Here is a 14,650-nt window from a genome sequence, read left to right as displayed (position 1 = left end):
TATTGTGAGCTGAAATAAGAAACTGAAGCTAAAAATCAAGTCCATCTGTCACTCTCCTCACTCCCTAAATGCTCAGACTAATAAGTTTTCTATCTCGATGTGAGGAAAAGGTACAAATAAAGTAAAGTAAGTAAATATTCTTAAATATAATTCATAAATTCATATATTCAATAAATATAAGGAGGGTTTCCTTTTTTTTTTTTTCGTCTTGGAGTTTCTCTGCCTGATAGAGTTCCCATGTAATTCTTCGGAAGTGATTAGAACAAAGTAAATGTGATTCGGTAGGTTAAACTACGTCTCTAGAACTTCAAAGATCCTCTCTAATGGCACAATCTCAAGAGGAAGAATTAGAAGAAAGGTATCTGTGAAGATCCCAGATGGGGACCTTCAGAGCCTTTAACAGAAGTCCATAGTTTTACTCTTGATAAGGCAGAGATGTGAACTCTTGTAGAGTTCAGATGGGTAAAAAAATGATCCCAAGATTTCTCCAAGTCAAAGAGATAAGCAGGCTTAGCTCATTGCTAAAACTCCAGTCTTCCAGAGAGGTATATCATTTTTCAGACTTGTCTGTCACTGTGGCCACTTCCCAAACTTAGATTATATGTGGTTTCTGTGCCCACATAGGCTAAGAGGAATATCCTGTGAGGGAAGAGGTGGGTACTTTTCTTCTGTCCTGTCTATTCTGCGTTTTGAGTGTAAAGAACTTCAAAAAGAAAAAGTTGCCTGGCAGAGATGGACCTGGGGGTGTTGGTTGACAGCTGGCTGAATATGAGCCAGCAGTGTGGCCAAGAAGGCCAACGGCATTCAGGCTTGGATCAGATAGCATGGCCAGCAGGACCAGGGAAGTGATTGTGCCCCTGTACTCGGCATAGGTGAGGCTGCACCTTGAATGCTGTATTCAGTTTTGGGCCCCTCACTACAAGAAAGACATAGAGGTGCTGGAGGGTGTCCAGAGAAGGGCTGCGAAGCTGGTAAGGGGGCTGAAGAACAGATCTGTTGAGGAGCAGCTGAGGGAGGGAAATGGGTTGTTTAGTCAAGAGAAAAAGGCTGAGTGGAGGGAAACCTTACCACTGGCTACAGCTACCTGAAAGGAGGTTATAGTGAGGTTGGGTGTTGGTCTCTTCTCCCAACTGGCAGGTGATAGGATGAGAGGAAATGTCTCAAGTTGCATCAGGGGATGTTCAGATTAGACATCAGGAAAAATTTCTTCACCAAAAGGGTTCTTGGGCACCAGCAGAGGCTGCCCAGGGAGGTGGTGGAGTCACCATCCCTGGAAGGATTTAAAAAATGGGTAGATGAGGTGCTCATGGGTATGGTTTAGTAGTGGACAAGTATGGTTGGACTTGATCTCAAAGGTCTTTTCCAAACTAGCGATTTTGTGGTTGTTTTGATAGTGAGTTATATCATGGATTGAGGAAAAAGCAGGGGATTTACAAAACTTCAAGACAGGAAAAATAAACCTGTTTCAATGATATAGAGAGTATTTTTTTGTATGTGTGCTCATCGTTCATGGGGCAATATTGTTCCTCTTTACTTAAAAGACTCCGGTACAGCAGAACACTTGCTTTACAAATGGATTACAAAAACATTTGTACTTATTTTTTTGCTTTCCTTTTTAATTAATGCTTACACAGGATGATTTAAACACAGCTCTTCAAAATCAAAGGATTTTGCTGGAAGAAGAAAAACATCTGGCCCTGGATATATTACGTGAGGAAGTAGTACATATGGAGGAAAAGCATAGAAAAGCACTTCAAGAACTCCAATGTCTTCATGAGGCAGAAATTAAGAAACATAAGGAAGAATACTGCAGGGAGATGGAAAAAGAATTGGAGAAACTAAAAGCACAGCATGAACATGAGCAAGAGGTCAGAATGTTGATAATACATAAACTCAAAATAAGACATACTATAACATAAAGTACATTCAGTTTTATTAATCTCAGAAGTAAGGCTGTGTATCTAGATGGTTTTGGATTTTTTTTTTTAATAGTGCCAGTAGATAAGAAGAGACAAAGTTAATATTTATAAGACTTGCTTTGTCTGAAAGGATTTAAAAGAATTAATATATTTATTAATAATAATCTTTTACACTTAAATCCACATTTACATTGCTCTCTTAATTGCGGAGGGGTGGGAGTGAGCTTGCTTTTGTCTGAGTTCCTGCCATATTTAATTCAGATTTTTGAAGCTGCCTGATATGGAACTAATAGGTAATAAATTAGACAATCAACCATTTGTGGAAACTAACTTCTCACCTCAGACTTTTGTAAATGAGCAGCATGTTCCAACATTGATTTTTTTTTTTCTTATAGGAATTGTAGTAGGTAATATTTTTGCAAATATGTATTTTTCAGTAAGGCTTGGAAACCTTCCTAGTTGCTCTTAGAGCTTTACATTGTCTTCTTGTTGCGAATGTTTGTGTAAGCTTGATGATGTTTACTTTCATAGTGAAGGCTAAACACTTGATCACCTACACTAAGTTCTCATTAAACATTGAAATGAAATAAGATCTTCTGTTCAGTCTTCTATACAATGTGACTTCTGTTGATGCAAGCAGCCACAAGTGATTTAAGGCATCTCTTTTCTATATTATGTTAGAATTCACAAACAAAGAACTTTATCTAGCTATAATCAAACAACATATAGTGAAATGACTTTAGCTTTTTCACTTACTAATTTGAAAATTGGGTAGTGTGCTAAATAACTCCCTTATCACGGTTGCAGCTTTGTGTTACTTGGTGCACCCAAAACATTTAGGTTTGAGGATATTTTTGTTCTTTTGGACTGTCAAGCCTTAGAGAAAGTAGTGGTTTCCAGCTGGCTAGAGTGCGTGGCAAACTCTTCTTTTGAAAGAATAGCTTGTCTGGGAAGTTAGTTGTGGGGAGTTCTCATGATGATTAATTTTTTTTAAGACTTTTCTCAGAACAAAGAGAAATCCCATTTCTAGGATTTTTTTTTCCTTCCATAATTATAACACTATGGCTACAATATATTGCATTACTTACTTGTCTGCAGATGTATGCTTCTGCGTCGGCATCTGAAGTAGAATCTGTGCGAACAGCTCTTCTGGCTCAATTTGAGGATATAAAATTGAAGCAACAGCTTCAGTTCCAGGAGGAGATTGAGCTGCTGAAATGTCAGTCTGAGGTGCTGCTTGAACAGCAGATTGCACAGCTGAAGGTAGGATCTGGTAAAAGGAACTTTGGAGCACACACTGGTAGCATGTTTTTCTGAAAAAGTGGTCTTTGAAACAATGCAGAGTTCTGTAAGCTGTTACAGAATTGACTACAACACTGTCTTAAAATCCTGAATTGAGTGTGATGTCCTTCAAACAAAACTAGAAAAAAAGAAAGAAATAGAAATTATTTACTCTGAGCAAAAGTCTCTGTGTACATTTGTATTCACTTTGTCATTTTAAACTTTTTCTTCTGGGTGTCAGTAGAGACTGTGACCTTGGCTTCTCCCTTGTCTACTGTGCTTGGGTGAATACGGCGAAAACTGTTGAATGTTAGCTAAGCTTTTACCGAGTGTGCAGTGACAGTGAGCACTTTGTGGATTAGATTTTTTTTTTTTTTTGTAGTTGTTCTTAATTTCTACTTTCTTGGGTTCATCATTTGAGTTCATCTTGATAACTTAATTTTAGATAAGATACTTATCCCTGAAAATTATATTTGTTTGGCCTTGTGTACAATGTAGTAATTGCCTAAGTCCGTGCAAAATGTCTTCGTTGATTAGGTGATAAGCATGTGTCAAGCTATAAAATGAATGGAGAAGACACATCCTGTGTCAGAAGATAGGAAAGCTCACCAACACATTGAGAGCAGTGCTTACATTCATCTCAATGTCATTGTACTGAACATGGGTTGAGCTCAATTTGTTGAGCAAGAATAACTTTGGTTAGATGAAATAGCATCTCCTTAGTTGTCTTGTCTTGAGAGATCTGAGCAGATCCTTACTGTTCCTGTCAATGCCGCAGCCTGAGGTGGGACTTATAACAGTTTCGCAAACCTCTAAAACTGGATACTGCAGACGTGCAGAAATGTCTCCTGTTTCTTGCCTCTGGCCCACTGTGGAGTCCCAGTCATTCTTGACCTCTCCTGCTACAAGTGCATCCTGGGAAGCTGCTGGAGGTATATTGGGCATTACTGTCCTCAGCTGAACCCCACAGAAAGTAGGACTGGGCTGGCTGTTGCGCTTGTATCCCAGAAGTGATTCCTGCTTTTCTCTCTCTTGTGCTGCCTAGGTACTTTAGTTGCTGAGTAGCATTTAGGACACCAGAAACTTCTCTTCTTGTTGAAATTTTGCCAGAGGTCATTCTACTACTGGTACAGCTGAGCCTGTAGGTTTCTTTTTTCATTAACTTGATGACCGGTCTTTTGTTACAAAAGAGACTGACTGGAGTCTGCAGTGTCAGGCTGAGCTCTGATGCAGGTTTGCACAGTGAGCCTTCCCCTGCGTGCTTCCCCCATGCACATTTATGAGGTTGTCTTCATGCCAACCAGTTTCCTTGCTTTCTTCCGCTTGCCTCCCGAGCAGATTTTAGGTGTTCAGAGTTCCTTCCTGCAGTCTGACAGACTGTGTTAGTGGATGCACTGCTTCTGAGAACAATGGGCAGACTGTTGCAGAGGCTTAGTCCACAAGTTTACTGTACTGGTCAAGGAAAGTCCTTGTACTCCTTTGTGTCTGTTCATTTGTATCTTGCTGACTGCAAAGCACTCTGCTGTGGGTTCTGGGTAGGAGTCAGTATTGCTGTTACCAATGTGCCAGTGTTTTCCTTGATCTTGGCTATGATGACAGATCTTATGGTCTCATCAAGCAGCAAGTAGTGGTCACTTTAAAGAACTGGTGATGGATGTGTTATTCTGTTCAGTGCAAGGACTGGCTGAATCTTCCACGAAGGATCTGGTACAACCAGGTGACTTCATACATACTTGTATGCTCTACTCTGAAGTCTTATTTCATGTCTCAGGAAAAAAAATTTTTTTGACTTATCAATTAAAAAAAAGGCAGCTACTTCCTTGGAATGTGTTTGTTTTCATAGATTAGATTATATGTGTTTAGGTTTTTTTTATAATGTAATCTGGAAGACTTATTTACCAGTTCTGGTGTTGCAGAAATGACTACTTCCTCTTAGCCTCATTGGGAAGGGATCCCAGGACCTTGTGTGACCCAGTAACAGCCTGCTTCTGACACCAGTAGTGTTGGGGACCCACCTTGACCCGTGCAGTTCAAGAGGGAGTGTAAAAAAAGGGGTTCTTCTGATATCTGTCTGGCAAATCGGAGACTCACAACTCTCCCAGGGTAAATTCAAATGCACTGCGTATTTTGGACACAGCCAAAATCACAAAACAGATGCTTGGGTGCACTCCGAGTGGCAGCTTCTCGAAGTTGCAAAACCAGGTCACAGTCTGATACCTTGAACACAGCCAAGGTCACTAACCAGACTACAACACAACTTGAATTTGATCCGATATGCCATAGTGCCAGGGAAAAGAAGGTACAGTAAGATACATCAGCAAAGGAGAGAGGAAGAAGTAGCAGGGGAGAAGAAAAATTATTGCCATTCTAGTGGGGCACAGGGAAACGTGGTCCGCAGCAGCTCCTCCAGCAGCAGTTCTTCAGGAACATGTGGTCCAGTAGTTCTTCAGGCCTGTTGAGCAGCAGCACTTCTTCAGGCTGGTTCCATGGAGTAGTGGGCACACGCCCTGTGCCTTCTTGGCAGGCCCTGCTTGCAGGGCAAATCCATCCCTGTTAGCAGGCGAAGGGTGGTCTTGCTGTGAAAGTTTGCATTTGTGGGATGGGTAGCACCTGCTGCTGCCCCTCCTCTGCAGCCCCCCCGGGTTAACCAGGAGCCACAGAAAAGCCCCTCAAACACATGCAACCCAGACGATGTTTGAGACATAACACGTATAGAAGTTGGTCTTGAAATTGTGCTGATGTAGAATAGGGAGAACAGGAGAAAGAATTGAATAGCTTCTAGATTGTTTAGCCACGTAAATCTACCTTGCAGATGGTAATTTTTTTCTGGTGAATCACTCCTATGTGGAACCTGGTACTGTGAATGCTGTACTGTTTGCAGTTACTGAAAGTGGCTTCTGTCTATCTCTGTCTGACTTGTCCATCTGTTTTCTCTTCCTCATCAATATCTCGGCAGTCCGAAATGACTTGAGTCTCAGTGAACATATTCAGATGGTTCACTTACCTACTTAACTATTTTTACTTCATAGTTTTGGCATAATTTTGTTGACTGGGGGTGTTAACTTACTGCTAGTTAATTTACTGCTAGTTTATATAAGACACAGGGTGTGTACATTTAAAGGAAAAAAAAAAGGATGAAGGAGGGTTTTGGTTATAGGGATTTTGGAGGTTGGTTTGATGCTTTTTTTTTTTTTTACTTTGAGGTTGTGTCCCCCCACCCCCTTAAATCAAAATGTGTGTGACTTATGCAGGATGAATTTGAATCTGAAAAAAAAGTATCGCTACATGACAAGGAGCAGATGTTGATTCAGGCTCAGCAAAAGGAGCAGATGTTATCAGCCCAACTACAGGAAAAAGCAGCAATAATTACCCAGGTGTGTGGAAAATATTTTGAGTCTAGATTGTAAGTACTCTTGTGGTTGCATTTTAGCACAGTGCTCTTGCCTTTCTCAAGATGTTCATAGGGGCATTGTGTGTATAATTCTTGTGATTCCTGATTTTCAGGGTGTAATGTATGATGGGCTTAGTTGGATTTCTACAGCAGTAACATGGAAAGCAAAACTCATAGCAGCTTGAAAACTGGTGTTGAGCCTTCTCTTGGAGAAATTAGTAGCTTTATATGAAAAGGTTACATGTTTGCCTTTTTGTTGTCTGTGCACAGATGATGTCTTTATCTACAGTATTTTTTTTATCAAGAAAATATTGTTAAGTTCATAGTTTAAGCAAAATTATAACTTTGTTGGATTGTTACTGTACTTTCCACAGCTGGAAAACAAAGTGGAGTCTTTGAACTGTGAAATAGAGGAGACCAACTCTCAACTGGAGACACTTGTTCAGCAACGAGACAGAGAAAATCAAGAAGAAGGGAATTTGGTAGCCATGTTGAGATCTGATATTGAAGAGTCCAGGAATGAAAGGTTTGTACATCTTGGGTTATATGATGCTTAGTGGTTGGAGTTTTATTTGCTTGTTTTCTTACTTTTCAAAAAGATATCAGTGACTAGGCAAAATTAAGCCAGCTCAGATTAATAGTGTATGATGATGATATGTTGGCTTTATTTACAAGTTTTCTTGAGGGGTTTTTATCACCAACTTATCTTGACATGGAGAGCAAGAGGGAGGTTTCTTCCTCTTTTTTTTTGTAGTCTGATGAAGATTTTTGGGGTTTCCACTGCCTATAATCTTGGAAAAAGCTAGGAAATGGAAAAAGTTTCTTGTTCATATAAACCTTTCAGTGCAGCATAGATTGGTTTGATATGTCATTGGAAAGTGTTAGTCAGAGAGAAGCTGTTGTGCTAAATAAGTTTCCAGAAGAATCCCCTCTCTCACCTTTAAAAAACTTGCTTACGGTTTTTCCTAAAACTAAAAAATTTTCATGAATATAACTTATGGTATACTCTGCCAGAACTCCCCTACTTATTTTGTTGTCACAGATGGTGTAGTAGTAGACGTTTTCTCCCTACTGGTGCTTCCACAAATGTGGAAGCCTGAGATGCTTGTGACTGCAGTATGATCCCTCCACCTACTTGTGGAGAAGAAAAACGTTTTTTTGCTGAGCCTGCTCTGTGAAAATGACCTTAGTTTTTTTTGTTAGTTGTCGGAGTCATCTTCAGTGATAACTGTCAGACTATGGCAAGATATACATTTTAGACTTCCAGTTTTTAGTGCCTTTTAAAAGAAGGGCATGCAATTTTTGCAGTGTTGTATATGCTTTTATTTTATTTTCTAGGGAAAAAATGCAGGAATCTTATCAGCATCTTTTGAAATTACTTATGGAGTTGGTGAAGGCCACAATGGCTGTTGAGGACCTCATCTGTAGCAAGATTGGTCTTTGCCTTAACGACAGTCTGGCTTCTGGAGATTCTAGAGAAAGTCAGAGTATTATGGAAGATATGGGACTTGTTCAGTATTTCAAAGCCAAAGAAAAGCATCACCTAGAAAAAGGTGAGTACAAATCTGTATAACTGCATGTTGTCAATACATGTTCTTGAAAAATGCCTTATTTCCTTCTATGTGTGTGAGGTTCAGAAAGTGCTGCAGTGTAGTAGTGTTCTTTCACTTTAATTCTTTTAATAGTGCAACTACAAAAATGTTGGAGGAGGCTGAATGGACTAGAGGGGTGGAATGATGAACTTGGTGAATGCAGTGTTTCAGGCACTGGTGTATGGCATAATATGTCCAGATGTTGTGAAAGACTGTCTTGATTTGTCGATGTGGAGTTATTAATGTGTACAAGTTTTCACCTTTTTATACGTATTCAGGACCAAGCAATGTCACTGTCTGATGTCAGTTATCTGAGTGGCCAGTTCTGTGTCATTTTTCTGTGTTTTAAAATACCTTGCTTGTTTTCAGTAGATGAGCTCCTTGATGAAACTTTCACAGAACACAACCAGCTGTCTCCAGTGACTGATGAGGGGTCTGACTTGAGCCAACACCTATGTGAAAGTGTTTTTGCAAAGCCAGAATTGGCATGTGAAAATGAAGAAATGATACTGAAAATTGGTCATCGTTTGCGCACTGCAGTGGAGAGACTTCTGGAAGTGGTTACAGAATCAACTAAACAAGTAAAACTCTTTAATCTATATAGATGTATAATTATACAGAAAATGTGAAATCTGTTTTATTGCTTCTGTTACTTAGCACCCTATAGGATTGGCAACTAAAAGGAAACAGATTTTGTCTGAATACATGACAAGTTACCGGTATAGGGAGGCATGTGCATCCCTGCTTCTTACAATGAAGATTATGCCCATGTTTGATAATTTCTTATTAAAGGAGACTTCAGCAACTTTGTTTTCCTTCTAGCAGATCCTATAGAAAGGGTATAAGTTGGTAGCCTTAATTAGATTTAAAGTAGGATATTAGATGCATTTAGTAACTTCAGGCGACCAAGATTTTAAGGGGTTTTGAGGGGCTTTTTTTTGCACTTGACGTCATTGCTTCTGCAACATGGATAAGCAGGTTCAAGAAAACTCATGTTAAAATGTTTTGGGAATACGTAGATAGCAGCAAGCAAACATCCTTGCAATTTTATACTGCTTAATTGTGATAAAAGAAGTTGAACTCAATATCATGAAAGAATTTTAGTATTTCCATACTGAGTTTTGCAGTGTCCTAGATTTTCAGCTTTGTGAAGAGAAGTTATAAATCTGAGGTAGGTGCCAGAGAACTGTATGCATTTAAAGGATTGAATTTAGTCTTATAGTAATTAATTTGTAGAGTAAAGAATCCCCTAATTAAAGAGCAAATGTGAAGAAAAGGAATATATCTGAAATTCATTTTCTCATCAGGTGTTTTATGCAACCAAGAGATAAATGTCTATGTGAAATGTATATTTACCATCTTAAAAATAAACAAGTAAGCAAATCCCTCCTTGAATGAGAGACTTGAACTTTTGGGTGCTAATATTGGTTCCACTAGCATGTAGCTGCCTTTTAGTTAAAGCACTTGCCGTAGCTGTGGCAAATCTAGATTCAAAGTCAACTTCATCAGCTGCATTCAAGCATACTTTGCTTATATCTATGAAGTGTTATATCTGTCAGGATAAGCTAAATATAAACTAAAGGGGAATGGGGCTGCTCTATTCCTTTCCTTTGAACTTGAGACATTGCATGAAGGAATGAAAGACACAGTGTCAGACAGCTGGTACCATACCTTGGAAACCTAACTACGAATTGACTTCACTGTCTGCTAGACATGTCTGAATCTGAAGAATTTAAGTGCAAGTACGTTTTGAATTTCAAGTGACACAGGAAGTATCAAGCTGAGTAGTGCCCAAGTAAGATTTGTGGCAAAAATACAGGTACAGGGAGTCACCAAAGTGTCCTAGGGGTTTGAACAAAGTCAACCTAGTACTAAAATGAAACTTCAAAACCTGCATCTTAATGCATAATTGTTATACAAAATTGAGAGGGTCTTTGTTTAAATGTCTGTAGTATTGTTACTTTGCATGTGCATACAAGATCTGATGCTGGAGGGAATTGTGTACTTTTAGCTAGACAAAATGCATGAAAACCATGTGCAATTTGAAGAAGAATTCAGCCGCCAAAATCGGGAAACTGCCAAAGTGGTTAGTCAGCACCAGGAACTAATGGAGTGCCTCAGTGAGGAAAGTGAGGCCAAGAATCAGCTGGCGTTAGAGCTTCATAAAGCAGAAGGTAAGAAAATGAAACAATGAAATGAATAGGAAGAGGTTTTGGTTTTATTTACTCCTTATTCCTCCAAATATCTATAATGTCTTTTGTTGTTGATTTTTCTGTCTATAATCTATTTTCTGCCTTTCAGATTACTAAACTACTTGAAGCTTGCGTCTTCTCTTGCAAATCTACTACTTAACTCCTCATCAGAATTGCATCTCTCTGGGATAAGTGTGGTAGTTCTTAGTCCTATACTTACACAGTATAAATCTATACTGTAAGTATGTAAGGGTCATAACCCCATGCAAAACTACAGGCTTGGGGAAGAGTGACTGGAAAGCTGTCCAGTGGAAATAGACCTGGGAACGCTGGTCAGCAGCAGCTGAACGTGAGCCAGCAGTGTGACCAGGTGGCCAAGAAGGCCAACAGCATCCTGGCTTGTATCAGAAATAGTTTGGCCAGCAGGAGCAGGGAAGAGAACATCCCCCCGTACTTGGTGCTGGTGAGGTTGCACCTTGAATCCTGTGTTCAGTTTTGGGCCCCTCCACTACAAAAAGGATGTTGGGTACTTGAGCGTGTCCAGAGGAGGGCGACTGAGCTGGACAAGAATCTGGAGCATGGGGGTTATGGGGAGTGGCTGAGGAATGTGGGGCTGTTTAATCTGTAGAAAAAGAGGCTAAGGGGAGACCTCATCACTCTCTATGTCTCCCTGAAAGGAAGTTGTAGCAGGGTGGGTGCTGGTCTCTTCTCCAAAGTAACAAGTGATCAGGCGAGAGGAAATGGCCTCAATTTGCACCATGGGAGGTTTAGATTGGATATTAGGAAAAATTTCTTCACTGAAGGGGTGGTGAAGTGTTGGAACCTGCTGTCTAGGAAAGGGGTTGAGTCTCCTTCCCTGGAGGTGTTAAAAAAAATGTGTAGATGTGGCACTTAAGGACAGATTCCTTCAGGGGTCTGCACTGGGACCAGTGCTGTTTAATATTTTCGTTAATGATATATACAGCGAGATTGAGCACACCCTCAGCAAGTTTGCAGATGACATCAAGCTGAGTGGTGCAGTTGTCACACCAGAAGGATGGGATGTCATCCAGAGGGACCCAGACAAGCTGGAAAATTGGGCCTGTGTGAATTTCACGAGGTTCAACAAGGCCAAGTATAAGGTCCTACAACTGGGTTGGGGCAGTCTGAGGAGCCAACATAATTGAGAGCAGCCCTGCAGAGAAAGACCTGGGGGTGCTGGTTGATGAGAAGCTTGGCAGTGCGCAGTCGCAGCTCAGAAGGCCAACTGTATCCTGGGCTCAGTGCTGGGTCCAGCCCTGTTCAATGTCTTTATCAATGACCTGGATGAAGGCAGTGAGTGCACCAGTAGCAAGTTTGTGGATGACACTAAGCTGTGTGGAAGTGTCGATCTCCTGGAGGGTAGGAGGGCTCTGCAAAGGGATCTGAACAGGCTGGACCGCTGGGCTGAAACCAATGGCATGAGGTTTAACAAGGCCAAATGCCGGATCCTGCACTTGGAGCACAACAACCCTGTGCAGCTACAGACTAGGAGAAGTCTGGCTAGAAAGCTGCCTGGAGGAGAAGGACCTAGGGGGTGTTGGTTGACAGTGACTGAACATGAGCCAGAAGTGGGGCCAGTGGCTAGCCAGGCCAATGGCATCTTGGCTTGTATCAGAAATGATGTGACCAGCAGGTCCAGGGAGGTTATTCTCCCCCTGCGCTCGGCACTGGTGAGACTGCATCTCGAATTCTGTGTTCAGTTGTGGGCTCCTCACTGCAAGAAGGATGTTGAGGCTCTGGAGTGAGTCCAGGGAAGACCAACGAAGCTGGTGAAGGGGCTGTAGAACAAGTCTTACAAGGAGCAACTGAGAGAGCTGGGATTGTTTAGCCTGGAGAAGAGGAGGCTGAGGGGAGGCCTTATTGCTCTCTATAACTGCCTGAAAGGAGGTTGTAGAGAGAAGGGAGCTGGCCTCTTCTTCTAGGTGACAGGATGAGAGGGAATGGCATCAAGCTCTGCCAGGGGAGGTTCAGGCTGGACATCAGAAAAAATTTTTCACAGGAAGGGTCATTGGGCACTGGCAGAGACTGCCGAAGTTGGTGTTTGAGTCCCCAACCCTGGAGGTATTTAAAAGATGGGTGGATGAGGTGCTGAGGGACATGGTTTACTGGTTGGTAGGAATTGTTGGACTTGATCCTGGGTGTGTTTTCCAACCTAGTGATTCTGTGATTCTGTGAAAAGAAGTGTGTCCAGCAGGTTGAGGGAGGCGATTCTGCCCCTCTAATCTGTTCTCGTGAGACCCCACCTGGAGTATTGTGACCAGTTGTGGAATCCTCAACATAAGAAGGATATAGAACAGTTGGAACAGGTCCAGAGGAGGGCTATGAAGATGATCCAAGGGCTGGAGCACCTGTGCTATGAGGACAGGCTCAGAGAGTTGGGGTTCTTCAGCCTGGAGAAGAGATGGCTCCGAGGAAGAGAAGGCTCCAACCTTGTAGTGACCTTGCAGTATCTGAAGGAGGTGTTCCAAGAAAGCTGTGGAGGGGCTTTTAATAAGGGCATGTAGTGATAGGATGAGGCAGAGTGGCTGTAAATCAGAAGGGGGAAGATTTAGACTAGATATTGGGAAGAAATTCTTCATGATGAGTATGGTGAGACACTGGCACAGGTTTCTCAGGGAAGCTGCTGCTGCCTCTTCCCTGGAGGTGTTCAGGGCCAGGTTACATGGAGCTTTGAGCAACCTGATCCAGTGGGAAGTGTCCCTGCCCATGGCAGGGGCTTGGAACCAGATGACCTTTAAGGTCTCTTCCAACCCAAACCATTCTATGATTCTATCGTTTAGTAGGCAGGCACAGTGTTGTTGGGCTGAAAGTTGGACTTGATGATCTTAGAGGTCTTTTCTGACCTTAATCATTCTATGGTTCTGTACTTTTGACTGTGTGTGAAAAATACCATAATTTTTAAAACAGCGGTTTGCGTTCCTACATGTCTAAACATGGGAGCTTGGATTGTTGAAAAGAAGATATACTCCCAGTGTAAGTCAGCCCATCCGTCTGACCCTGGAAGCATTCAGCATGAACTAGAGCAATACTGGATGGTAGTACAGGCATAAAGAGGCTCTGTAATAAGAGACAGAAAGGCTGAGGCTGTTGATCTCAATGCAATCACAGACTGCATATCATTGGTCTAATTGCCCCTTGTAAAGAGGTCTTCTCCTTTATGTAGGAGAATCTTTGATGGTTTTCATGTCCTTCAAGCTTTTCTCCCTAATCATGGCATCTGCTTTTCATTCCTCTTCTCATATTCCTTTGGGCTTTGTTTGGTCTTTCCAAAATTCTGTTTTCTTCCTTTTTGTGACTCATTCCTGGATTTCTTGATCTCTGAATCTAACACTTGATCTTAATTTTGGGAGATTGTTTCTTCAAACTTCAACCCCTAGAAAAAGATGTGTCATGCTGTGCTATGTTGCAAGGTGATCTCAGGCCATCAAGGCTTAGCAATCCCCATGTATGTTACACCTGTTTGGAGGCATTTTGTGACAAGGCAGCCTCATAAAATTGGTTAGAATATGTTAATTGGTACATTTTATTCCTTAAGATACTTCAAAAAGCCTAGCTACAATGTAAATTTAAGTCATCATGCACAACTCCCTTTGTATGTTACCTTTCATTGTTTGCATAAAGTTGTTTATTCATGTCTTCAAGCTGCATTTTTCCAATACATAAGCTTGTGTGCCGCTTTATTTGAGTTCTGACTTGGGATTTTAGGAATTATCGAAGGCTATGTTGCAGAAAAAGCTGCATTGGAAGAGGCCTTGAATCTGAAGGAGGAGTCAGAACGTCGCCTTGTTGTGGAGCTGGAAAATATGCGTGAACGCTTCCAAGAGCTAACCCAGGAGCAAGCGATTCTAGGTGAGGAGTGGGTATGACATTATTAGTGGAAAACAAAATTGTCTTTAGTCAGGACACACTGCAATGTGTTTCAGTCTTTGAGACTAGTGAGAAGCTTGGTCTTGTACAGAGGTTAGCAAGGTCTTCCTCTAAAAGCAGAAAATAAAACAAAGCAGCTGGTTCTTGGCTTATAAGAAGGTAGTGCTGTTAGTTAAGACTACTGGCGTAGTCTTGTGCTTAGTTAGAAAAGGGAAGCTCTAAGAAAGTAAGAGCAATGTATTAGTTACAGGTAGTTAGTTGCAGTAGATAATTAGCACCAAGTTACTAACTGAAATGCTGGTTAGTTGACATTGCAGTCAACAAGAAGTTGGAGCTTCCAAGACAAAGGAGATAGCTTAATAATGATGGATGAAATTAAATACTCCT

The 14,650-nt window shown here is 41.3% G+C and overlaps 1 protein-coding gene across 1 annotated transcript in view; it reads left to right on the top strand.

Annotated features, from left to right (window-relative positions):
- PCNT (pericentrin) overlaps positions 1-14,650 on the top strand; it is a 96,872-nt gene that overhangs the window by 31,668 nt on the left and 50,554 nt on the right. The window contains exons 18-25 of the mRNA XM_069860808.1: positions 1,635-1,868; positions 3,018-3,182; positions 6,452-6,574; positions 6,966-7,117; positions 7,930-8,144; positions 8,553-8,764; positions 10,195-10,357; positions 14,102-14,245. Coding sequence (XP_069716909.1) covers positions 1,635-1,868; positions 3,018-3,182; positions 6,452-6,574; positions 6,966-7,117; positions 7,930-8,144; positions 8,553-8,764; positions 10,195-10,357; positions 14,102-14,245 — 1,408 coding nt within the window. The remainder of the gene's footprint in view (positions 1-1,634; positions 1,869-3,017; positions 3,183-6,451; positions 6,575-6,965; positions 7,118-7,929; positions 8,145-8,552; positions 8,765-10,194; positions 10,358-14,101; positions 14,246-14,650) is intronic.

Source organism: Phaenicophaeus curvirostris, chromosome 7 (genome assembly GCF_032191515.1).
Source record: "Phaenicophaeus curvirostris isolate KB17595 chromosome 7, BPBGC_Pcur_1.0, whole genome shotgun sequence".
Classification (NCBI taxonomy): Eukaryota; Metazoa; Chordata; class Aves; order Cuculiformes; family Cuculidae; genus Phaenicophaeus; species Phaenicophaeus curvirostris.
The sequence above is the reverse complement of the archived record's forward strand: the minus strand, read 5'-3'. Positions and strand labels throughout refer to the sequence as shown.